At 44.3% G+C, this 27,735-nt stretch overlaps 2 protein-coding genes across 7 annotated transcripts in view; both read right to left on the bottom strand.

Moving 5' to 3' along the window:
• Window positions 1-27,735, bottom strand: part of LOC123757638 (bifunctional peptidase and arginyl-hydroxylase JMJD5) — a 296,441-nt gene that overhangs the window by 129,513 nt on the left and 139,193 nt on the right. For 4 of the 6 annotated variants that reach the window (XM_045741509.2, XM_069329516.1, XM_069329517.1 and 1 more), the window contains exon 2: window positions 9,278-9,374. The exons of the other annotated variants lie outside the window; for them this stretch is intronic. The gene's annotated coding sequence lies outside the window, so the exon portion shown is untranslated. The remainder of the gene's footprint in view (window positions 1-9,277; window positions 9,375-27,735) is intronic. 6 annotated transcript variants of the gene reach the window in all.
• Window positions 22,435-27,036, bottom strand: LOC123760291 (ceramide synthase 2-like). Its single transcript, XM_069329089.1, has 2 exons — window positions 26,516-27,036; window positions 22,435-24,017 (listed from the first exon to the last, which is right to left on the bottom strand). Exons 1-2 carry the CDS (start codon window positions 27,034-27,036, stop codon window positions 23,066-23,068), a joined length of 1,473 nt encoding a protein of 490 aa, XP_069185190.1. The 3' UTR covers window positions 22,435-23,065.

Below are 27,735 nucleotides of genomic sequence, written 5' to 3'. Positions count from 1 at the left end.
CTTTTAAGGGTCTGAGCAGGTGGTGGAGTGGGTTAAGGTGTACCTGTTATGCCAGTTGCTGGAAGGCTTCTGTGCTGGCTAGGGTTCGAGTCTCCTGGTGGGAAAGTGTTTCTAAAGTTGTATATATATATATATATATATATATATATATATATATATATATATATATATATATATATATATAATATAATATAATATAATATATATATATCTATGATTACTTTGTGTAGTTGAACATCTGCAAATGTTCTTAAGTCGTGTAATATACTTGTGTATTTTATGTTTTCTTTTCGTTACTTCTAGAGAGGTCATATTAATGTACGATGTTGGTATTGTTAGTTGACCTGAGGCGGACAGCCAGGAGCAGCACCTCACTGTGTGTTGGGGTCACGTGTGTGGGCTCTCTGAGTAACAGTCAGTAGGGATGTTTGTATATATTTATTGGCTTCTTACCAGTAAGGTAAGAAGTTACCTTATCAGTAAGGTAAGAAGTTACCTTAATAGTAAGGTAAGAAGTTACCTTACCAGTAAGGTAAGAAGGGGATTATTGTGTGAATCAGAGTTAGATAAGTGTTATCACTAAATTCTCAAATTGTAACTACTGTGGTGAAATGACTCTTTTTATCGCCGTTTGGGGACTCATATTTTGATGCCTGTGTGGACTCTTAACTCTTGGGAGGAGATTCCTGACTGCCAGATTTTTCAGTCATTGTGGACTGAAATTCACTCAAGGTTTCTCAACTTTGCCATTTGCCAGTCCAATAGGGACTTTGTCTGAAGACAAAGTTCACTGACTTGTGTCTATTGATGTTCATGCTTAGACATTACTCCCCCTCTGGTTATTCTGGTTATGTTACTAGGTGATCTTTGCTTAGTGACATCTAGCTGCTATGACTTGGGCCTTGTAATAACTTACCTGATTGTTACTGGGTTGTCGGTATATATATATATATATATTGTAAATAAGCTGTGTCATGTAGATACGTTCGCCCCAGTAAACTGGTGGATTTTACTTCAGTCTTTCACTCAACTCTAAACATTTTAAACTTATATATTTGAGGTCAGGAGGTTCACTGATTTATGAGGGAAAGTTCTACTTCACAAGCCTTGCTAGGGAGCATGATGTAACAAGTCCGAAAAAAATAAAGCTAAAAAGTATTCGTAACTATGCCTAAGCCTAACATACCACAAATATGTACAATATATGATAGTGTATATTAGGTCTCGGAAGGTTAGGTTAGTTTAGGTTGTCTTTGCAACAAATACAAAACCTTTTCCAGTTTGTCCAAATTCAATAGTACCAATTTCTACTAATTGCATTCTATGTCAATATATGTACGATGGTTCTCATCTTATTATAAGTACTACCTAAACAGGAGGCTGGTCTGGATGCTCACACGGTGTTCTCTGATTGTGCCTATGGCATCTCTGCTCTTCACTGGTTCTATTCTGCATTTCCTTCCACATCGTTCACTCTAGTATGTTATTATTTTACTGTCAAAATTAGGGACCTTGCCCTTCAGTATGTTCAGTGTGTTTAGAGAACTACTTAGATTCTGTGACAAATTTTCACTCAATCAGCAGATATCGGAGCCAACGAGAAATGAAAATATTTTAGATCTGGTCTTTACGAATAATGAAGACATTATCAGAGACATTACGATATCAGATACCACATACTCAGATCACAAGCTCATTGAAGTGCAAACGACCATCAATACTCAGAATAGACCTAAAACGTTGATAAAGCGAGAGGGGCTATTCAGTAAATTCAATTTTAATAATAAAAGGAGAGACTGGGAGATAATAAACAGGGAACTTACAAACATTCCATGGGAAACTGGTCTAAGTAATACAAGTCCTACAGAAGGAATAGAAAAACTGACTTCGGAAGCGTATCAAGTCTGTCTGAAACATGTTCCTTTGAGGAAAGCCAGAAAGAGATCCAACGTAGAAAGAGAACGCAGACGACACTATAAACGCAGGAAAAAAATAACAGAACTGCTTATGCAGACACGAATTTCCCGTCAAAGAAGGAATAATTTCAATAGGGAGATTGAAGAAATCGAGCAGAAATTGAAACACTCATATGAAACTGAAGAAAGGCAGTTAGAACAGAAAGCAATTCAGGAAATAAAGAAAAATCCAAAATATTTCTTCACATATGCGAAATCAAAAGCAAAAACCACTGCAAGTATTAGACCTATTCGTACAAGTGAAGGTTCATACACGGTGGATGACAAAGAAATTAGTGAAATCCTAAAAAAGCAGTATGAGGACATGTTTAGCATGTGGGAACCGACCTGTGAGATTTATATTTATTTAATTTATATGAATTTATATTTACGTTAATTTATATACTTCGATAGCAATTTGTATAATGATAAGTGGACTGTATTTCTGCAATAATCTCAATCTCACAAATCGATCCTCTACACATTAGGGGGGGTTTATATTACACATATGCAGCCAATCAAATTACAGTAATAGCTACATACATTGATGAGGTTCCTTCTCTTATAGTACAGCAGGTTAGTCCACCAGGTATAACTAGAGTGTAGACACCAAATTATCCTCTTGGAGGTAGCTTCTATCACCCAGTAACTGGTGCACATAATCTTGCATCCTCGTCTTGACCTGTCAAAAGTGCGCTAGCTGTGAAGCCAGAATCCTATATATGACAAGCTATATCAGAGAAAACACTATATGGAACATTGAAGACCTGGCTTAATTACCTTTAGTTTGAGGCGATTTCGCGTTCTAACCGGCTAACCCTATATCCTGACATTAATGGCCATAAATGAATGATAAACGGGTTTCGGATAGACACTTAACTTGTATTTGTAGACAGCGTGTTGACAATGGTACACCTTTGGGTTCCATAACACTACGTCCAAGTAAATTTAACAGGAGCCGAATTTGCTCCCGTGTGAGCCTCTGGTCTCATAAACAACAATGGCCGCCCTCCTCCTCACTCTGACGCCTGGCTTACATTGTCCAGATTTCGGAACGTGATAGAAGGGTCACATTTACTCTACTTTAATATTGATAATTAAGTTAATTTATATAAGATGTTTTTATGATGGTAAAGTCCAAAGACTAATGTATTTAAGAATAATTCCCAGCAGAATAGCTGGTGAATTATAATAGTATGTGGTGATGATATCCCGTTTTCTTTAGACGGTAATTCCACTACAAGTTACGTTTTCTATGGTTAACTTGTTGGTAATACAGCAGCTATTATCTGTATGATATTAAATGGTGTCGGATTTTCCGACATAATTCCCCAGGGGCTGCTCACGGGTCGAAGTCCTAATTAGAACAGACGAACACCGATACTCCTCCTTCGAATTATTAGATTAATTTGATGTTAGTAGTTAGTAATCACACATTTGTGCGTCTGTTCGTACAGGACGGATGTCCCGTACTATAGTTGCAGGGGTTAGAAGTCTAATGCGATTTCATTTCCCTGTCAACTCTTGAAAGGCTAATATTCAAGCCTTATTACATATTATTTAACCCAAAAGACTGGATGTGATCAAGTACTACAGTCAAGTATGATTCAGGGACTGCAGTGAGATCAGTGACATTAGATATAACTTGAAGTTTGTTCAGGTAACTGGTCACTGATATATAAACACAGAGGCCCATGGAATACATCTTGATTAAATAATAAATGTATCAAATCAGTCATCAGATTTATTGGGGTTTAATTTAGTTAATTGATTCAGAAGATTGAATAGCTCATCATTAAAGTAAAGTATGGTTCTGAGACTGCAGTGGGTTCAGTGACATTGGTCGCAGTGACTTGTAGCTGTTTTAGGCTACTGTTCACTGATTTGCCACTGAGGCCTCATGAACTCATCTTCAGCTTCAAATGATGATACTAACATCAACCTCTGTTACTATAGTCAGCTGTAATCTCCTTAGTATAATGCTACTGGAGAAATATAATCAGCTGACAAATTTAGATTCTACTTGTATTGTTTATCTGCAGGCATAGGTCTCCCCAGGCTTGTTACTGGGCCTGAGAGTAATTTACCTCCTGCAGAGTTTAACATGGTTATACCCTGATATTTAGTAGGGCTACCGATGAATCGATGGTAGTAGTCTGCCCCCACAAGGACAGCCATTTGGCATTTGATTTGCTCAAATTTACCTGCAGCTGCTTGATAATAGCTTTCCAGGTCAGCATAATCAACTGTTGATTGTTGTGACAAATCTTCACATTTCTTGATCTGTCTTGTTAAGTGGCCTTTAAGACCTGCAAGGGTTCTTTTCATTCTCCCTGCATTATCCATACTGGCTAGTTGGTGAAGCCTTGTGGGACTTGTACTTGGGCTGCTCATAATACTGAACAAACACTAATGGTAGCCTAGGGTAAATTCTGCACTCACTAGGCAATAATCCTACCTCTACTAGAGGTTAGCACTTAAAATTAATACACATTATATATATACAATCATACACACTAATGATTTGAGTGATAAACCAGTGTCACTGGAAGTACCTTTAGGTTAGCTCTTCTATATCACCCTAGGATGGTAGAGACACTAATTAATCACTCAAAGGTGTAATGATCATAAGTAAATTATTATATATACAACTCAACTCGAGTTGATAAAAATTACACCCAAAATAGGGTCTGCACCATTCATTAATGGTGTTAGGTTATTCAATATAGTACAACTGACTATGGTAATAATGGGACTAGAATGAGCAATAATAGTTCAACTAGTCAATGGTAATATCCTACCCTGTTGTGGGTTGGCAATTAGTAAATATTATATTGTGAACACTAGTGCAATATATATTAAATAATTCTCTATTTGGAGAAATAATATACACAATTATTGATAATAGCCTCTTAATTAGCCTCTATGAAACTTCTAATATTATCTAGAAGTATTAAATATTATTAGTGACCTCGCGAAATAAAGTCCACAAAATTCGTAGATAATCTCTCGCGAAATGTAACACCACGAAATCCGTGAACAATCTCGCGAAGACACAGTCACTAATTTGGCTGGATTCTATATTAGCGCTGTCATTTCACGAAATAACACGCCACCAAATATCTGTGGGTGTGCATGAAACCGCTGACGAAGGCTGAACTGGGCTGAGGGAGGCTCCTGAGCTCCCACGAGGCTACGCCGCTGTCTTGACTGGCTTTGTTTAAATAACACTGCACTAGTATATTTAATGAATCCACTGGTTTGGTTAACTGGTTCATCCGGTACTAAGATGACCAAATGTGGGTTCAAAGGATCAAATAATCCGTCATCCGGTTCGAAGATGACCAAATAATGTGGGAACCGACCTGTGAGATTTATATTTATTTAATTTATATGAATTTATATTTACGTTAATTTATATACTTCGATAGCAATTTGTATAATGATAAGTGGACTGTATTTCTGCAATAATCTCAATCTCACAAATCGATCCTCTACACATTAGGGGGGGTTTATATTACACATATGCAGCCAATCAAATTACAGTAATAGCTACATACATTGATGAGGTTCCTTCTCTTATAGTACAGCAGGTTAGTCCACCAGGTATAACTAGAGTGTAGACACCAAATTATCCTCTTGGAGGTAGCTTCTATCACCCAGTAACTGGTGCACATAATCTTGCATCCTCGTCTTGACCTGTCAAAAGTGCGCTAGCTGTGAAGCCAGAATCCTATATATGACAAGCTATATCAGAGAAAACACTATATGGAACATTGAAGACCTGGCTTAATTACCTTTAGTTTGAGGCGATTTCGCGTTCTAACCGGCTAACCCTATATCCTGACATTAATGGCCATAAATGAATGATAAACGGGTTTCGGATAGACACTTAACTTGTATTTGTAGACAGCGTGTTGACAATGGTACACCTTTGGGTTCCATAACACTACGTCCAAGTAAATTTAACAGGAGCCGAATTTGCTCCCGTGTGAGCCTCTGGTCTCATAAACAACAATGGCCGCCCTCCTCCTCACTCTGACGCCTGGCTTACATTGTCCAGATTTCGGAACGTGATAGAAGGGTCACATTTACTCTACTTTAATATTGATAATTAAGTTAATTTATATAAGATGTTTTTATGATGGTAAAGTCCAAAGACTAATGTATTTAAGAATAATTCCCAGCAGAATAGCTGGTGAATTATAATAGTATGTGGTGATGATATCCCGTTTTCTTTAGACGGTAATTCCACTACAAGTTACGTTTTCTATGGTTAACTTGTTGGTAATACAGCAGCTATTATCTGTATGATATTAAATGGTGTCGGATTTTCCGACATAGCACTCCAATAAACAACATGAAAGTGGAAGATCCAGACAATTTCTTAATGTGGGCTATTCAAACCCCTGTAAATATAACTGATATCAACACGAGCGCACTAAATTTTGAAAGAGAAATTGAAAACATGCCCATGCACTCGGCCCCAGGTCCAGACTCATGGAATTCAATATTTATAAAGAAATGCAAAGTGCCGGTAGCACAGGCACTCAGTATAGTGTGGAGGAAGAGCTTGGACACGGGGGAGATACCAGATGCACTTAAAGTAGCAGACATAGCCCCTCTACACAAGGGAGGGAGCAAAGCATTGGCAAAGAATTATAGACCAGTTGCACTAACATCGCACATCATAAAAGTATTTGAGAGAGTGATTAGGAGTCAGGTCACCAATTTCATGGAGACCAATGACCTTCACAACCTAGGCCAACATGGATTTCGAGCGGGAAGATCGTGCCTCTCACAGCTACTTGAGCACTACGACAAAGTCACTGAGGCATTAGAAGAAAAACAGAATGCTGATGTGATATACACGGACTTCGCAAAGGCTTTCGATAAATGTGACCATGGCGTGATAGCACACAAAATGAAGTCAATGGGAATAACCGGTAAAGTAGGACGCTGGATACTCAGTTTTCTGTCAAACAGGACTCAGCGAGTAACAGTCAACCATATAAAATTTAGTCCAAGTGCAGTGAAAAGCTCTGTACCTCAGGGTACAGTCCTTGCACCGCTGCTTTTCCTTATTCTCTTATCAAATATAGACAAAAATACAAGTCACAGCTTCGTATCATCCTTTGCAGATGACACAAAAATCAGTTTGAAAATTATCTCGGCTGAAGACACTGAAAAACTTTAAGCTGATATTAATAAAGTTTTCGACTGGGCATCAGAAAATAACATGATGTTTAATAGTGATAAATTCCAGGTACTCAAGTACGGTAAAAATGAGGACCTTAAGCATAATACAGAGTACAAAACACAATCAAATGTACCCATAGTAGGAAAACAGCATGTAAAGGATTTGGGAATAATAATGTCTGACGACCTAACGTTTAAGGAGCATAACCAAGCAAATATTGCGACAGCCAGAAAAATTATAGGATGGTTACGAGAACTTTCAAATCCAGGGATCCCATCACAATGGTTGTACTCTTCAAGTCACTTGTGTTGTCCCGTCTTGAGTACTGCTCAGTACTCACTTCCCTCTTCAGAGCAGGAGAGATTGCTGAAATAGAGGGAATACAGAGAACATATACGGCACGCATAGACGCAATAAAGCACCTAAATTATTGGGATCGTCTCAAAGCCCTCCAAATGTACTCACTAGAAAGAAGACGAGAGAGATATCAAATAATATACACCTGGAAGATACTGGAGGGCCAAGTACCAAATCTACACAGTAAAATAACAACGTACTGGAGTGAACGATATGGAAGAAAATGCAGAATAGAACCAGTGAAGAGCAGAGGTGCCATAGGCACAATCAGAGAACACTGTATAAACATCAGAGGTCCGCGGTTGTTCAACATCCGCCCAGCAAGCATAAGAAATATTGCCGGAACAACCGTGGACATCTTCAAGAAGAAACTAGATTTATTCCTCCAAGGAGTGCCGGACCAACCGGGCTGTGGTGGGTATGTGGGCCTGTGGGCCGCTCCAAGCAACAGCCTAGTGGACCAAACTCTCACAAGTCAAGCCTGGCCTCGGGCCGGGCTTGGGGAGTAGAAGAACTCCAAGAACCCCATCAACCAGGTATCAACCAGTGTATATATTATTTGATACCTCTTTCATCTAGAGAGAGTACCTCCTTTCGAGAGTATATTTTGAGAGCTTTGAGAGGATCCCAATAGTTTAGGTGCTTTATCGTGTCTACTGCGTACTGAATATTATCTCTGTAGTCCCTCTATTTCAGTCATCTCTCCTGCTCTGAAGGGGGGAGTGAGTATCGAGCAGTACTCGATGCGGGACAGCACAAGTGATTTGAATAATATGAGCATTGAGGTGGGACCCCTGGATATGATGATGGGATCCCTGGATTTTAAAGTTCTCGTAATCCATCCTATCATTTTTCTAGCAGATGTTATTTGTTTGGTTATACTCCCTAAACGTTAGATCGTCACACATCAATATTCCTAGATTCTTTACATGTTACTTTCGTACTATGGACAGATTTGATTGTGTCTGGTACCCTGTATTTTGTTTAAGGTCCTCATTTTTACCACAGATTAGCACCTGGAATTTATCACTGTTAAACGCCATGTAATTTTCTGCTGCTCAATTGAAGACTTTATTAATATCTGCTTGTTGTTTTCCAATTTCTTCTACAAAAGTAATTTTCATACTGACTTTCGTGTCAACTGCAAAAGATGACACGAAGCTGAGACTTGTATTTTTGTCAATATCTGATATGAGAATAAGGAAATAAGTAATTATCAAAATAAGGCACCAAGCTGGGGAGACTATGTAGCACCATCAAATGTACGAGATATTCAAAAGGCGCTAAATATCACTAAGGATGTCAAAACTAGAACAAAATCGCATAAGGCAAACGATATCAAAGGTATCCGATTCACCAAGGATTCTATCGAAGGACAAGTGACCGCGAGGGGCGGTCGGGAAGCAAGACACACGCACATCCTGGAAGACAGGACATCCAACAAGGATATGAACGACTGTAAGAGGGACAATGCAGTTCGGACAATAAGGAGTTTCATTCTCGTAAACTGTTAAATGTAAACAAAGCCTCCAAAGATTGGGGAAAGTTGAAGAGGTTCGCAAGTACTTGTGTAACTGCTTCAGGTCTCCTGGTCCTGGTCATTAACGTTACACTGAGGTGACGGAGCCCCGTGTGTTGTGATGTGTTGATTATGAGAGTTGTAACAGGGAGAGCTCGAAGCGTTGACGGATCAGAATGGCTGCCCAAATGTTGGTTAAAGCAACCAAAAAGTCTACTGTTAATGAACAAAACACACTTTACTCACCACTCAACCGATTAGTTCAAACTTTTCTCGAGGTAGTGAATCGTTCTCTTCCTGTGTTTGAATTGGTGCGCATCTCACAAAATGCTTCACTCACGCACTGGAAATACAAATAATTGAAAACAGAGGGAAAACGCATACTCTAACCTACCCTAGTAGGCCTGACCTTACATAAAATTATAATGTAAATTATTAATTAATATTCGATAAATTACCAGTTCTAGTTACACGGGAAGGTAACATTTATCAATGTGCTTTCGTGGTTGGCAGAATGTTGGACGACCATAGCCTGAGGATGGGGGAGAGTACACACACACACACACACACACACACACACACACACACACACACACACACACACACACACACACACACACACACACACACACACACACGTACCTTGTCGAGCACAAGACGAAGCTGGAAAAAGTTCAGAGGAATGCCACTAGACTAGTCCCAGAAGTAAGAGCCATGAGTTACGAGGAAAGGCTGCGGGAAATGCACCTTGCGACACTGGAAGACAGAAGAGTAAGGGGAGACATGATCACTACCTACAAAATCCTCAGGGGAAATGACAGGGTAGACAAGGATAAACTATTCAACACTGGTGGTACGCGAACAAGGGGACACAGGTGGAAACTGAGTACCCAAATGAGCCACAGGGACGTTAGAAAGAACTTTTTCAGTGTCAGAGTAGTTAACAGGTGGAATGCATTAGGCAGAGATGTGGTGGAGCCTAACTCCATACACAGTTTTAAATGTAGATATGATACAGCCCAGTAGGTTCAGGAATCTGTACACCAGTTGATTGACAGTTGAGAGGCGGGACCAAAGAGCCAGAGCTCAACTCCGCAAACACAACTAGGTGAGTACACACACACACACATGCGCACGCTCCAATGTTCCAGTGGAACATCTGGAGCGAAAGAACTTTGTAACACAGCATCAATATGGGTTCAGGGATGGCAAGTCCTGCCTCACAGGCTTAATTGAATTCTACGACCAGGCAACGAAAATCAGGCAAGAAAGAGAGGGTGGGCAGACTGCAAATTTTTAGATTGCCAGAAAGCCTATGATACAGTACCACACAAGAGGCTAGTGAAAAAACTGGATATGCAGGCTGGAGTGAAAGGGAAGGTACCCCATTGGTTTAAGGGAATACCTAAGCAACAGAAGACAATGAGTCACAGTGAGGGGTGAGGTCTCAGATTGGCGAGACGTCACAAGTGGAGTCCCTCGGGGGTCAGTCCTTGAACCTATACTGTTTCTGATATATGTAAATGATCTCCTAGAGGGTATAGACTCGTTTCTCTCAATGATTGAGGACGATGTAAAAATCATGAGGAGGATTGACATGCACAACTGTAAGAGGGAAAAAGCAATTTGGACAATAAGGAGCAGGGCGCCGCTCCATTAAGTGACCATGAGTTAAGTGTGTATGGCCAATACACAACCTTGCTAGAGCCGTTTCCCATCGCCGGTTACAGTGGTAGGAGGATGGCCATGGGAACACACTACACTTAAGAGTACACAGTTTGTTACCAAAAACAGAAGACCAACAACCTTCCTATTGGGCAAGGATGGAGGAATGAATAACTGGGTAAAAGTTGGAATAAGGAATACCTTTACGAGAGATGGGACAAGAGTGGATAGCTTCCCTAGCGGCAGCATCCGCATGCTCATTTAGAGAAAAACCAATATGGCTGGGAACCCAGCAAAACTCAACTGATTTAAATTTACAGGAGATAAGAAACAGCTAATGTTGAATCTCGACGACCACCGGATGGACTGGATTAAAGGACCCTAGAGCCATGAGGGCACTATGAGAGTCAACTACAACCACAAATAAGAATTGACAACGAGAAAGCAGGAGACGAAGAGTATAGAGAATTGCATAAAGTTCTGCTGTGAAGATGCTAATCTCTGGAGGTAGCCAACACAGATAAGTGTGGTCAGGAAAAACAACAGAGTTGCCTACACCGTCTGCAGACTTAGACCCATCGGTGAGGATAGAAATGGAGCGAAAGTGGGAAGAAAAGTGTTCAAGGAAAAGGCGTTTCAGAGCTGTAGGAGGGGTAAAAGTTTTAGTGATGCGGGTCTTGGATGTACAAAATTTTCGAAGGGAAACTCTTCACAGGGGCAAGGAAGGAACAATACGAGGTGAAATATTAGAAATACGAACCGAAAGAAAATTCTGCAAGCGAGATAACCGGACAGAAAGAGGGAGGTGGTGAAGAGGAACAGGAACTACAGGATGGGTAAAAGTCAAAGCACGACAGAGGTGAGAGGAACGATGTTGCAAGGACCGCGCAAGATAGCGAAGACAGTAGCGATCATGGCAGTCTTGGAGAGATAGGAAGCCAGTGACAACATACAAGCTGAGGGCGGGAGTTGAACGAAAGGCACCAGAGCTGAGGCGCAACTCAGTATAGTGAAAAGCATCAAGATGACAAAGAGTAGAAGGAGAAGCAGATGAGTAAGCAGGGCAACCATAAACGAGTTTAAACAGGACGAGAGAGGAATGTAAAGAAAGGAGTGTGCGCCCCATACTCCCATTTTTGTCCCATACTCCCCAAGAAGTATGGGACAAAACCTTAAGAAGATTAAGGGTTTTAGAGCATTCAACTAAGAGGTAAAAGTTATGGAGCGACCAAGACAAACGAATGTCAAAGATTAACTACAAAAGCTTAGTGGAATCCCTGTACACAATGGGGTGACCATAAAACGACAAAGAGGGACGTAGAACGACACGCTTCTGAGTAAAAGTCATAGCACAAGTCTTAGATGTAGAGAACTTGAAGCCATGATCGGTGGCCCAAGACGACATGTCATCAATCGCAAGTTGAAGCCGCCGTTGAAGGAGAGGTGAATCATCACCCCGATAGCAAAGGGTAAGATCGTCGACATAGAAAGCGGAGAAGACACCAGACGGAAGGGAGCAAAGAAGACCATTGAGGGCAACTAGAAAAAGAATAGTGCTCAGAACACTACCTTGGGGTACATCCCTCGTATTGCCTAAAAGGGGCAGAGAGAGTGGCACCAAGCCTCACTCGAAAAGAATGACAAGAGAGGAGGCTTTGGAGGGAGAGAGAGAGAGATTACGACAAAGGCCAAAAGAATGAAGTTGGGACAGAATATGATATCTCCAGGTGGTGTCGTAAGCCTTTTCTAAGTCCAAAAAAAAAAGGAAACAATGGAGATCTTCGCAGCAAAAGCAGTACGAATATAGACCTCCAAGTTAACCAGGACATCTGGCTGTGGCACTTGCGAAAACCAAATTGAAAAGGGGAGAGGTGGTGATAGTGTTCCAAAACCACATCAGACAAACGTTAACCATACGTTCAAAGAGTTTGCAGACACAACTTGTGAAGGCAATAGGGCAGAAGTCCTTAGGGGATGTTCCTAGAGACCCTGGTTTCCAAACAGGGAGGACAACAGCATCGAGCCAGTCCTCAGGGACGGACGACAACTCCCAGACCCGATTATAGAGACTCAGTAAAGCTGAGACGTGCACAGAGGGAGATGGCGAAGCATCTCATAATGAATGCCATCGGAGCCCACTGCCGTAGAACCGCAGAGGGCCAGGGCAGACTGAAGTTCAGATAGAGAGAGAGAAAGGATCGTTATAGGGAAGTCTGAGATAAGTGCAGAAATCTAAAGGGCGAGATTCAAGAACAGATTTACGAAGAAGGAAAGATTGAGGAAGATGAGAACCAGAGCTAACAGACAAAAAGTGGGAACCCAGTTCGGTCGCGATCTGCAATGGGTCCGCCACAAGAGTACCACGGAGGTGAAGGACCGGCGAGATATTGGGAACGAACTTACCCGCTATCTTGCGGATACACTTCCAGATCTGCGGCAGGGGAGTTTCGGACGTAATGGTAGAAACAACACTTCCAGCATGTTTAACTGTATGGATGATCCTACAGGCCACCACACTTGCCTTCCGAAACAAAAGAAAAGAATCAGCCATCTGCTGACGGTGGTCTCTTTTCTAGGTTGCACGCTTACAGGGGACAGCCCGAACACAGTCCACATTCCACTAGGGAACTTACTTCCGCGTTTCTCGAGAGGTAGAGCGAGGAATAGAGCGGAGGGCAGTGTTGAAGACAGTGTCATGAAAAAGGAGGAAGGCATGAGGGAGAAGCAAAATGGAGAGGTCGGAGAGAGTATCACAGAGAGTAAATAGGCGCCAGTCAGCCTCAGCAAACCGCCACCTAGGGAAGGAGAGGGGAAGGTGAAAAAGAGAGAGAGAAAAAGGTAAGAAGGATGGGGAAATGGTCATTTCCATGGAAGTCATCAAGAACCCGCCACGTGAAATCCAAGTAAAGAGACGACAAGCAAACTACAAAGGTAAGGAAAGACAGGAATGGGCGCGAGTCTGAGAGTCCAAATGGGTGGGCTCACCAGAATTCAGAAGAGACAGGGAAAAAGAGAGGATGAACGGTTCGAGAAGGTGACACCCCGTGTTTGTCAGAACATCACCCTAGAAGGTATGTTGACAATTAAAATCACCAAGCAGGAGCACAGTCTCGGGCAAGGAGTCCAGGAGGTGTTTAAGATCGGGAAGAGAAAGCGAGACATTCGGGGGGAGATAAATGGAACAAACCGTGTACCATTTACTCATAAAGACACGGGCAGCAGAAAATTGGAGAGGCGATGGAAAAGTAAGGGGACGAAGGGAATATCAGAAGACAAAAAGAGAAAGGACAGCAACAGAGAACAATGAAGAAACAAAGGTGAAAAAGGAACACAGAATGTTAAAGAGGCTCAGGATCAGGGTCAGTAAAGTCAGGGTTAGGGAGCATGGGTAAACTGAGTAAGGTTGGAGGGAAGGGAGCAGGAGGACAGACCAGAGGCGATGAGCAGGGTCCGGAGGAGGGGGAGGAGACAACCGAGAGGGGTGAACAAGGACAGTAGGAGGAGGGGCAGAAACCGGTGAGCACACCTCACCAAGGGCAGCAACCGAGAGGGAAGTGGGGGCCAAAGAAACCTCTATAGCAGGAACAGGGCTCGACCACTGAAACGGGAGGGGATGGAGCAACAGAGTCAGAGGTGGGGGGCGAGGAAGAAAGCGAAGCCTTCTTTCCCGCCGGGGAGGAGGAAGGAGATGAGCCAGGCTTTCGCTTCCGACTCAAAGAGACAGGTGTACCAGCAACAATGTACTGGGCAACAGACTTGAGCGTCTAAACAGGTGAAGAAGAAGAACGAGAGCGAACAACATGATGATCGCTGGGAGAGTGATGGACAACAGCCTGTACAGACAAGTGGCGTGGAGAGCTAAGAGACGGGGGAGAAGGACGGGAAGGAGGATCGGAGGGAGATGAGAAAGAAGACACAGGAGACATGACAGACTGGGTAAAAGGAAGGGAAACTCCAGACAGAGAACCTGGAGGAGAACTCTTCAGGACAGAATGTAAAGGAACAGGGGTAGGAGGCAGTGGGCATGTCCGGGTCTAAGGCCTGGAAATGGTTTTAAAACTGAGGAAGGTGGGAAGGACGAGGAGAGGAAAAACGCAACACGCGAGCATAAGAGACGTCAGCGAAAGGGGGGAGATGGCAAACTTACCACCTCACCTCAGGAAAAGACAAACGTTTCCGGTGTTACAAGTTGAGGATGGCTGCCTCAAGTTTATAATGTATACACGCGTGGGGGAAGGTAGGGTGGGCTACACCACAATTGAGGCAGCGAGCCTGAGGAGAAGAGCACTCTGACTGAGAGTGATCTTTGTCCCCACACATGGGGCAGAGAGAGACAGTACTGAAGCATCAGAGGACACCATGCCCAAACCTCCAGCACTTATTACAGAGCCGAGGAGAGGGAATGTACTCCTGGACAGAGCACCTGGCACCAGCAAGGACAGAGAGCGGAAGGGTCCTACCATCAAAGGTAATCTTCACAACCCGAAGGGATAAACGACAATGGCCACAAGGGAGTCGAATGAACGTGTCCACCTGGAGAACAGAATGGCCTTGGGCCTCGAGGATATGTTTAATATCCTCGTGGCAGTCCTTGAGGTTCCTAATACCAATTGTAACATGGTATGTGAGGAGAACAGTGCCAACACTGGCATTTAACCGAGCGTTCTTGGAGACCCGAACAGGGGTCTCCCCAATGCAGGACAAAGTGGCCAAGCGGGTAGCTGCATCCCAAGGAGCAGCAGCAGCAACAACACATGTACTGAGACGGGTGGGGTTAAAAGTAACAGGAATCTGCTGAATCAACAAGGTGAATATGGAAGGAGAAATCGTCAGGAGGAGTAAAATCTAAATGATGAAAGTCAAAGTACTTAGTCCACGTAGCAGGATCAAACAAGGTGTGGTACGAATTTGTATGGGAAGGGAGCTTGCGAAAGCGGCCATGGCGGGGACGGCGGTGAGAACCCCCTAGAGAGAGAGAGGGGTCATAAGACACAGTAGTAACAATGAGAGATGGAGCCGTGCTAGGGGACAAGGTGGTCACCACAGGGGGCTTGTGGATCGACCTTACCACAGAGGAGGGAAGGGAGCAGGGGGGGGGTGGGAAGAAGTCCGGTCTTGGCCCAATGTAGCAGGGGCTACAGAGCCCGGTCTTCCAGTACAGTCCGACTCAGGGACCTGGTCGCCCACCCCATGAGCCTGGGTAAGAGAGGTCGTGTCGTCATCCATGCAGCAATCGTTCTAAAAATCTGGGGCCTGGAACTAAGGGATACCACCTACCAAGGCAGCCAGGGAGGCCGAGCGCGGGCTAGTGCAGGAAGGGTGCGTCGTCCTCAGCGGTGCTCCCCCTTTTTAAAAGGGGAGTCCTACTGCATCGTCCATTCTCCCACACTAGTGCAAAGACCTCAATCCCCTTATCGCCCCAGCCTGAACACCCAGGCATCCCCTCAGGGTGGCCTTTCACGGGCGACCCCTCCAGTGGGTGGTTCAATGGCTCACAAGGCACCTACATGGTTGCAGGTGTCCGTCTGCACATACAACACCCAAAGAGGGGCAGGAGAGGGGGCGAAAGCAACCCTCACCGGTCCCAGGGAGGTGTATGTGAGCCCCTCACCATGACAAGGCGACACCACGGAGGGGAGGGAGTACCTAAACAACAGAAGACTGAGAGTCACTGTGAGGAGTGACGAGGCATCATTAGTGGAGTTCCTCAGGGATCAGTTCTTACTGATCTCTACTGTTATATAGATCATACATCTATGTACATATATACAGACCTATACTGTTTCTGATATATGTAAATGATCTCCCAGAGGGAACAGATTCGTTCCTCTCAATGTTTGCTGATGATGCAAAAATTATGGATTAAGGATTAAATTAAAATTATGGAGGATTAAGACAGAGGAAGATAGTATGAGGCTACCAGATGACCTAAACAAACTGAAGGAATGGTCAAACAAATGGCTACTAAAGTTCAACCCAAGTAAATGTAAGATAATGAAACTAGGGGGAGGAAATAGCTAGGAGGCCAGACACTGGATACAGAATGGGAGACGAAGTCCTTCACGAAACGGACAGAGAGAAAGATCTAGGAGATGATATCACTCTAAACTTGTCTCCTGAAGCCCACATCAAAAGAATAACATCGGCGGCGTATGCGAGGCTGGCTAACATCAGAACTGCCTTCAGAAACCTGTGTAAGGTATCTTTCAGAACCTTGTATACCACGTATGAAAGGCCAATTCTGGAGTATGCGGCCCCAGCATCGAGCTCGTGCCTTGTCAAGCACAAGACGATGCTGGAAAAAGTTCAGAGGTATGTCACTAGGCTAGTCCCAGAACTAAGAAGCATGAGTAACGAAGAAAGGCTGAGGGAACTGCACCTCACGTCGCTGAGGTTCAGTTCACCAAAGATTCTATCGAGGGACAGTCGGGACAGTGTTGGAGTGTCACACCACGAGGAAATACCAGGAGGACAAGCCACAGGTGAAAGGGTGACACACCACAAGGAAGTGGGAGGAGGACAAGTCACAGGTGTAGGCAATACTTGTGTCTAGCCTTGTCACATAGCCTCACAAACCCCCAATGTTCAGTCCTCACATACATCTGCTCATGTCAATATTTTACCAACACTTTCCCTACGAATTGTTTAATATTTTATTATTAAAATCATATCAATAATTAACTTGACCGAAGAGAAATACAAGGGGCTTGGTGACAACTAATAGAAATTGATGGGGAGTTATTTTATCCCTTAAGGAAGTGATAGTGCTATTTTCTTTCAGCTTTTATTACGTATAAGTTAAAAGGATGTAACTGTGTAGTGAACTGCTGTACCGTGAGGTGGCCTCCAAAGCACCACTGACACTCCCATCTTACCCCACACAAGACTGGGCAAAGTTGTGCTCAGAGGTGGTGAGATGCCCTGTCACCCTGTGTCAGAAATTTCGACGCCAAATTATTAACAACTGGCATACCAAGCTAAACGGTTATGTCAGGAACATACTAACTTTATCTCAGAGAATAGATTTCGTGGTCATTCAGAGAAAATGGGATGTTTGCCACGTCATCAAATATTCATTTACATATAATACACATCTTTAAATCTACCAGCCTGGGGATTAAATATAATAAAAAATGTTCTTCAGGATTGAATTTAATTAAATAACCAGCAAATACATAGTATTCCTCCCTAAATCGATAATGACGAATAGGAACCGGCGAGAGAGACGTGTCTCGAGCCTAGAGGGAGCAGACACCAAGAATTTTTAACATCCACAAAATCTCGCCAGGAGCACGCTTGAAGCTCTGCAATTATTTCTCTATAGATGCAGTATTATGGTATGTACACATCTCCCATCATCAACACGATCTTCGTCAACAACAAGGGAAGTATTCTGTACCCGATAACCCATTAAATTAGCTATTTCTGGCCAGGAATATAGATTAGGGAAGGCCGGTTATGATAGGAGGCGAGCCACCCGAGAGGGTAAAAATCATTCATTAATTAGAATAATCATTTCCCCCTGATATAACCGTCATAGATTGGTTAAGATTATTACTATGTGCCACATTTGGCAGGTGTAATTGAAGGTGAAGAAGAAATAGCAGTAACTACCTGGTACAACACATGGCCTGTGACACGCTAGCCTCACCTACGAGGAGACTTAGTTTGTTTGATCTTCCGTGTTCGTATATGGTTGACCAGGCCATAATAACTATACAGTTAAGCTGTATTTATTGCATTTAAGGTGCAAGGTGGGTAATTTCTCAACCTTCCTCAAACACACTCAAATTTGTTGTGCTTAATCTATATAGTAAATGCTCCAACTTTTTCTAACAAATCAATATCATAACATGATCAGGAAAAAAATATTTGTTATAAAAAATTGAAAATTTCAATTTCAAATTAAGATAACGAATTTAATATTTCACCAATTTTTATTTTATTCAGTATGGACTCAGAATGGCATACAACGTTCATTTGCCTGAATATAAAATTTAGTTCGAGTATAGTTTACTGTAAAAAAAACAACATTATGGCCTTCAAAATATGCGACATAATTTATAACTCCCAAAGTTATGGGTCTATGAATAAAGTCTATTCTGGTTTTTTACAACTAAGAACTTTGCACATAATATGTAAAAATGGTGAGATTCGCTTAGAAACGGAATTTGTTATCTTCTCTCAAAATTTGAAAATCCTGGTCATGCAGAAAAATGAAGGTAAAGTTATCAAGAATAAATATAGTAGTTCAAATTGATGTCAAATCTTGTAAGTTTTAATAAATATTGTTTGGCATCTGTACTCGAATATGTGAAAATTGTAGGTCAATGTGTGTTGAAATGAAGTAAAGAAAAAATAACCCCCTAAAAAACTCAATTATAGGGATAAAGATAATGAGTTAATAAGGATAATAAGTATACTTTATATAAGTGATAAGGCCAAAATCTGGTCCCCATTCATCAATACAACCTATAGAGTCAAAGGGAATAGAGTTTAAAATCTGTTAATTTTTTCGGCCAAACAAAAATAAAAGTCAACTTCTGCCACCTGTAGCTGGTTAACATGTTCACCAATTTCGCTCAAATTTCACATACTTAGTGACGGATAGCATTCTCCAATATGTAGAAGCTACAACAAATTCAGGTTATAAACAAACGATATGAAAAAATTAATTCCCCCTAAAAAAAGATTTGCCCCCTCCCCCCCCCCCCCCCCGAAAAAAAAAATGTTGGACATTGGTGGAACTAACAGATATTGGCGTTGGGTAATGTATTTATATGATACATAACCTAACGTATGAATCACAGCCTGGTTGATCAGTAATCCTTTGGAGGTACTTATCCAGTTCTCTCTTGAACACTATGAGGGGTTTGCCAGTTATGCCCCTTAAGTGTAGCAGAAGCGTGTTGAACAGTCTCAGGCCTCTGATGTTGATAAGAGTTCTCTCTCAGAGTACCTGTTGCACCTCTTCTTTTCAACGGGGGTATTCTGCACATCCTGCCATGCCTCCTGGTCACATGTGATGTTATCACATAAGTGTGCAGGGCACACTCACGTGGAAGGAGGAGAAATTAGGAGGAAGTAACATGTTATCACCGTATTAGGTGATAATGAGACGTCAGGCCTCATTGAATCCTCAATTCAATGAGGATTGAATGAGAAGGACAGTATATTATGCGAGTACAATCACTCTGTTTGGTGCAGATTTTCTTGTGTTGATTTGATATTAACCCAGCGACCTGACGTTGTCCCGTTATCACCTGATACGGGTGGAGAAGCGTAGTCGAGGAATACCACGTTAAAGGTGACGATTACAGTACGTCTGAGTGATTACTGTAATTTGTCTCTGAGTGTATATGTTATACGTAATTACACATTTAGTTATTTTACTGTCTGTGTTGTGGGACGGTTCAATTATACCTATACTGTATAAAATTTCCATGTGTATGTTTCTGATCTCGTACCAGAGAACCAGTCTGAGTAACAGTGAGTAAGGGTTGGTCTGAGTGATACCCTGAGTTACTTGTATGGTGATACATTGACAGTTTGATTTCATTATTATTATGACCTGTGTTGTGGTGTATTGTTGTGCATTGAATTGTTAAGCACTGTGAAGTGAAGTGCTGATTGAAAAGTCAGTGAACGTTATTCCTTGTGATAGCTTTGGAGGACGGGCTGAAGTGTAGTCTACTGCTGGATTCGAACCTAATCATAAGCTCAATCACTGAATATAAATTTGGTGTGAGAACTCCAGCCCGTCCTCAAACAAAGACCCAAAAGTGATTCCATGCACCCGCCAAACCCCCTGTTTATGAATGAAAACGGTTTACACACGACTCACAACTGTTGACGTTCGAACACTTCTGGAACAAGTGCTTCACTGACGAAATTTGTTCGAACCACAACGCTGTAAATGCTTCACCCACGTACTACAAATACAAATAATCGCCAACTGAACCAAAACACCTAACCTAATCTATGCCAATATATGCACAATATGCTAATATATTATGATATTAATTTATATTTGAGAAAATTCCTATTTTGAATGAACAGCATGTAAAAATTTATAAATGCGTCTGTGGGGTCGACCGCTGGATGTAATGGACTTGAGTCGAGGACTGGTTGGGGAACTCATAGTTACCCTTAAAATTGCACAGGCAATTAAGGAGCTAACGACCTAGTGGATAGGAGTACCAGGGAATTGGACTCCGGCGGTTGCTTTCGCCTTTATTTAAGTTTGAAGTTATATCTCACATCTGATACTTAACGTGTTGACCTTTGTATTGTCCTTCTCACTGAGTAAAGATCTCACAATTACGGATGGTTCTTGAGGCAATGTCCTGGTGATGAACAAACCCGGCCTGGCATGATAGCCACTTGCAAGTGTAAACAAGACAGATAGACGGAGACAGGGAGGAGGGGGGAAAAAAGAAAGAAAGAAAGAAAAAAAGAAAGAGAGCGAGAGAGACAGACACAGAGACAGAGGGACAGAGACAGAGAGACAGAGACAGAGGGACAGAGACAGAGACAGAGGGACAGAGACAGAGAGACAGAGACAGAGGGACAGAGACAGAGGGACAGAGACAGAGAGACAGAGACAGAGGGACAGAGACAGAAAGACAGAGACAGAGGGACAGAGACAGAGACAGAGAGACAGAGACAGAGGGACAGAGACAGAGGGACAGAGACAGAGGGACAGGGACAGAGACAGAGGGACAGAGACAGAGAGACAGAGACAGAGGGACAGAGACAGAGAGACAGAGAGACAGACACACATACATACTACAGTCACAGACACCGACTTAGTTAAGAAGCACATGTGAACACGCGTGCCATCTATTTACCTCAGACAGCATCCAGTACCACGCTCCACTACCATCATCTTCAACCACAACACTACCCCTCAAAGAAACCTATATATAGAAATAGGAGGATTTTTACCCATAGTTAAACTGATCTAAAAATTCAATTTACGCATCATTCATTTGGGTGACAGACTGATACTTTGTAGTTCAAGATACTGATAATTAACAAAAAATCTTTATTTTGGCAAAAATGGCTTGGCTTGGCTTGGCTTGGCTTGGCTAGGCTAGGCTAGGCTAGATAGGGCTGGGTTAGACCAGACTAGCCTAGGGCAGGCTAGAACCATCCTGTTTAATCTCACCTTATTTCCACTGTAAGCAAAGGGTAGAAGGTTTCATGAAGCAGTTACTTACGAACCTGTACATCTTTTCTCAATCTTTGGTGGCTTTGTTTACATTTACTAAACAGTTTATGATCTCCGAAGCACTAAGAGGCTGTTTACATCAATAACATTTGATTGGGATGTTTCGATGGTCGTAAACTGTTTAATAAGTATGAACCAATCTGCCTAATATTAAGAAAAGATGCACAGGTTCGTAAGTAGATGCAGAGATGCTTGATGAATCCTGGCCCTGGTTATTTTGTATCTGATGAAGTGTAAACGTCGACATAGATGAAGCAAACATTTCACCCGAAATTATTGACATCTTCCACCTAACGGAAGAAGCAACTTATATGTGGAAGATTTCCACCAAAATTATAGTGTAACATGTGTGAGTAACATGGTCTATGAAAGCACATAGACCAGACATGGCTATTTATAGAACAAGTCAAGCTCTCCCAAGACAGTGTCAAGTCAGCATATTTTGACCATTTCGTGAACACCATTCCTGGGAGCATCTTTAATGGATCCATTCCAGGATATCTAATAGCTATAAGCATATCATGGTAATACTCCAAAATAAATGCCCATACTTAATAATTGTTTAACCAAATACGTTTGGTTAACGATAAGGATCCTTGAAACAGGTAGGGCCCTACCTGGAAACAGGTAGGGTATACCTGCCCTGGGAGTGGATTGCATGAGTGTCCAGACACTGTCGCGAGGGTAAACATTGCTTCTCCACCACAAAATGGCACTCCAGTATGTACAAGCTGCTTAATAGCAGTTGTTTTACATTCGTAAATATGAACAGTGATATTAACTGCACATAAATGTGTATAAACATTAGGACACATGGTTTAAAGTGATGTAAGTGTGTCTTGCCATAAACAGTGAGGCCACTGATGCCACACTCCCACACACACAGTAAACAGAACTTTACCACATGAAGACACACCTGCGAAGAACATCCTGTGTGTCAGGGTTAAGGTAACACACGCCGCCCCACAGAAACTGTTGACAAGTGTTGGCAGTCCTTCAGGTATCCCCCCCCCTGCTGAATCTGTACACACATGGCCAGGTACTGAAGCAGCTGCCAGATAACACAGTATTACAGACTCTCCACTTCATCGAACACCGTTTCTTTCACTAATAATATTCATTACGGCACTCCGTCATCAATCGGACTTTTTACCATCGTTGATGTCGGCATCGCTCGTGGAGGGATCTTCACCGGACGACCTGTAGTCCTGGAGGGTACCAGCGCGCAGCTTGCGGACCACGATGGCCAGAATGAGCACCGTCCACACCACGTTCAGCACCAGCAGCCCCGTCAGCAGACCCATGAAGAGGTAGGCGGAGGGCATGAACATGTAGGTGGTGGCCTCGAAGAACACGCTGCGCATCACCCAGAACGGGTACATGTAGCAGCGCGTCACCAGCCACAGCACCAGGAACACCGTGAAGAGGGCGTCGGTGAGGCCATCAACGCCGGCGTGCTTGCACAGCTTGGCGGCCAGCAGCGGCACGTCAGCACACTCATGCACCACCAGCACCACGCTTCCCACCCGCACCAGGTTACAGGTCCATGAGAATACCATCAGGAGGATGGTGAACACGTGGTGCAGCAGCATTTGAACGCGCGCAGACAGTTTGATGCCTGGCTTGGGCAGGTGGATGAAGGTTGCGGACCAGTAGTACGCCAGACACAGCATGTAGTACCACCAGACGTCGTGGGTGAGGTTGTGGTGGGGGTACCCGGCCCAGCACTGTGTGATGTCCCACACCCATGGCTTCCTGTACATGATGGACACGCCCAGCATGCAGAACGACAGGTGGCAGACGAAGTCGTACGCGCAGTCCATGAACTTGTCGTACTTGGTGGCGCGGGTGAGGGCGTGGCGGCGTCGGAGCCACCTGTCTACTTGCCGCTCTGACACCTGCCCGATCTCGCACACCTGCCTCAGCACCAGTGTGGGCACCCGCACCCCGTATTGTTGATACACACCCTCCAAGATCACGTTGGGCACGGGCGGAGCAGGGCGCCGCCTGCTGATGCCAGCAGCCTTTGCCAGCAGCGAAAACACGAAGGGCTCCAAGAACCAGCACCGGAAACTAATAAAAACGAAACTGAACAACAAAGGATAAATCCAGACATGGTAAAAGTCAGGAAAGGTAAAATGGCGGGTGTTGGCGAGATGGTCCCAGGTGATGCCGGGAGGCAGCCAGAAGTCTGCCCGCCAGAGGCCGCGGGTCCACCCCTCCCACCACCATTCTCCCGCCTGCAATACAACACCAATTAGCACCTCACTACACCTTACTACTTCAAAATCAGCACTATATTCCGTATATACAAAATATTAACTACATCATTCGTTAATTGTACTATAAACACAAGTACAGTATATGAGATATATGAGAGGTCTTGAGTATAAGTGATCATGCAGGGAGATCATGCAAGAGTGGGGATCATGAAAGACTAGGGACAGTACAAGAGTGGGGACCATGCAAGAGTGGGGACCATGCAGGAGGGGGCCATGCAAGAGTGGGGACCATGCAAGAGTGGGGACCATGCAGGAGGAGGGGACCATGCAAGAGTGGGGACTATGCAGGAGGAGGGGACCATGCAAGAGTGGGGACCATGCAGGAGGGGGCCATGCAAGAGTGGGGGCCATGCAGGAGGGGTCCATGCAAGAGTGGGGACCATGCAAGAGTGGGGATCATGAAAGACTGGGGACCATGCAAGAGTGGGGACCATGCAGGAGGGGGCCATGCAAGAGTGGGGACCATGCAGGAGGGGGCCATGCAAGAGTGGGGACCATGCAGGAGGGGGCCATGCAAGAGTGGGGACCATGCAGGAGGAGGGGACCATGCAAGAGTGGGGACCATGCAGGAGGGGGCCATGCAAGAGTGGGGGCCATGCAGGAGGGGGCCATGCAAGAGTGGGGACCATGCAGGAGGGGGCCATGCAAGAGTGGGGGCCATGCAGGAGGGGGCCATGCAAGAGTGGGGACCATGCAAGAGTGGGGATCATGAAAGACTGGGGACCATGCAAGAGTGGGGACCATGCAAGAGTGGGGGCCATGCAAGAGTGGGGGCCATGCAGGAGGGGGCCATGCAAGAGTGGGGACCATGCAGGAGGGGGCCATGCAAGAGTGGGGACCATGCAGGAGGGGGCCATGCAAGAGTGGGGGCCATGCAGGAGGGGGCCATGCAAGAGTGGGGACCATGCAAGAGTGGGGATCATGAAAGACTGGGGGCCATGCAAGAGTGGGGACCATGCAAGAGTGGGGGCCATGCAAGAGTGGGGACCATGCAGGAGGGGGCCATGCAAGAGTGGGGGCCATGCAGGAGGGGACCATGCAAGAGTGGGGGTCATGCAGGAGGGGACCATGCAAGAGTGGGGGTCATGCAGGAGGGGACCATGCAAGAGTGGGGGCCATGCAGGAGGGGGCCATGCAAGAGTGGGGACCATGCAGGAGGAGGGGGCCATGCAAGAGTGGGGACCATGCAGGAGGGGACCATGCAAGAGTGGGGGCCATGCAGGAGGGGACCATGCAAGAGTGGGGGCCATGCATCATCAACGCAGCATATTCAGCAAGGATGGCAGCCAGGGTCGACGAGCCCAGTACACATGTTACAACATGACACACACACACACACACACACACACACACACACACACACACACGCACACATACACACACGAGACAACAACTGCCATAACACTTCAACAAACACAGTAGCACAGTCCCACATTTGGCACTGACAGGATTTAAAAAAAAAAGTTCTTGAACAAAGATGAAAAATTCCTGAATAGAGAAAAGTAGTGTGTACAGTGCAGACGCAGCATCACTGGTCATAACAAATAACAGGAACAGAGAAGAAGGGGGCAAAGAGTCATTACATAGTCCTGTACAGCGTAGGGGGCTAATAGTAACCATTTGTCAAAGAGCCGCTTTCGCCTAAGTACCTCCCATACTTATCAAGACAGCATTTGTAGACCTAAAGTTTTTGAGAGGAATTAATATTTTTAATTCATTTGTAAACACCCTGATTATGTATTACTAGCTGGTGGGTCAGAGCTAATAATTCTATAGTAATTCATTGTGTCAGGAGGGACAGGCAGCCAGTGTATATGTACATGTTGCGCTTATATCGAAGTCACTTCCCACCCTCCAGGATGCAACCCCACAACAAGCTGACTAACTCTTGGGTACCTACATACAGCTAGGTGAACAGGGTCATTAGGTGATAGGAAATGTGCTCAACCATTTCTGTCCCATCCGGGATTCGAACCCGGAATTCTCATTTGTAAGTCGAGAATGAACCTGACAAAGCATAGTTGTTTTTTCCCCGTTGGGCGAGTTTATTGGGCAGCGCCACTCATCCTCGAGTGGACACACCGCCATGGCAGCATGTACAACACTCCCCAATAGGAAGAAAACCCGTTGGGTTGTTCATCCTGTCACTTGTACCCAGACACAGCTGGGACTTGCTTAACTGTCTCAAGTGAACAGCTTATCAAACAAGAAGATTAACCTTTGTCAACCCTTAAAATCTTACGATATCTTGACTGCACCAGGTGTGAGAGCGTCCCGCCCGACGGGTTCACAACAGTGACTGACTGCACCAGGTGTGAGAGCGTCCCGCCCGACGGGTTCACAACAGTGACTGACTGCACCAGGTGTGAGAGCGTCCCGCCCGACGGGTTCACAACAGTGACTGACTGCACCAGGTGTGAGAGCGTCCCGCCCGACGGGTTCACAACAGTGACTGACTGCACCAGGTGTGAGAGCGTCCCGCCCGACGGGTTCACAACAGTGACTGACTGCACCAGGAGTGAGAGCGTCCCGCCCGACGGGTTCACAACAGTGACTGACTGCACCAGGTGTGAGAGCGTCCCGCCCGACGGGTTCACAACAGTGACTGACTGCACCAGGTGTGAGAGCGTCCCGCCCGACGGGTTCACAACAGTGACTGACTGCACCAGGTGTGAGAGCGTCCCGCCCGACGGGTTCACAACAGTGACTGACTGCACCAGGAGTGAGAGCGTCCCGCCCGACGGGTTCACAACAGTGACTGACTGCACCAGGTGTGAGAGCGTCCCGCCCGACGGGTTCCCAACAATCACAACCACCTTCACCATATATGGTGACTCACGTTACTGTTGGATAAAAGGGGTTAATTGTCCCTGTTGTGAGGGACACCGCCTCACAACAGTACCAGGGGTTCAAGTTCACAAAGCTGTACACAACAAGGGACAAGTACATGGAGACATGTAAATACGCCTCTCACCGTGTACACACTTTACATTACTCTAGACCTGGACTATGTTCAGGACTAAAGTAGCCTTGATGGTGGGTCAGCAAGAACTTGTGGTGGCCTTAATAACCTTCCAGAGGTTGATAGACCTTAAGCCCAACACCAAACTAAGCAGGAAAGTCAATCTCACGGCTTCTGAATACTCATCCCATACGTCTGATCAACAGTCTCTACTAGTTCACATCTTTGACTTGCTAGAAATCATATTATATAAATCCACAGGAAAATCCTCCTTCCATCTGTGTAAACTGTTTGGCAGTCACGTAAAAGAACATTCTTCCATTATAAAGAAGAACATGAGAAACCGTTTGCCACCAACGCCAATCGTAGCACCACAAAACACAACAGATCAACCAGAAAATTACAAAAAAGCATTATGCTGAAAATATAATTCTAATGAAGCAAAAACAATGTTACAATAATGTTAGAGAGTAAACAGCCTTGTTTCTCCTGGTAAAGGCCAAGCAACAACAGCGGCAAGCCACACTTTCTACACAAACAATACCTGGAAACGCACTTTGTA

The sequence above is a fragment of the Procambarus clarkii genome, chromosome 22 (genome assembly GCF_040958095.1).
Source record: "Procambarus clarkii isolate CNS0578487 chromosome 22, FALCON_Pclarkii_2.0, whole genome shotgun sequence".
Lineage (NCBI taxonomy): Eukaryota > Metazoa > Arthropoda > Malacostraca > Decapoda > Cambaridae > Procambarus > Procambarus clarkii.
Note: the sequence above shows the minus strand (reverse complement) of the source record. Positions and strands in the feature narration are given on the sequence as shown.

Coding starts and splice junctions, on each gene's coding strand:
- LOC123760291 (XM_069329089.1), bottom strand. CDS start 27,036: ATGGTGAAGGTGGTTGTGATTGTTGGGAACCCGTCGGGCGGGACGCTC. Junction 24,018..26,515: donor ACGCTCTCACACCTGGTGCA/GTCAGTCACTGT, acceptor TTTGTTGTTCAG/TTTCGTTTTTATTAGTTTCC.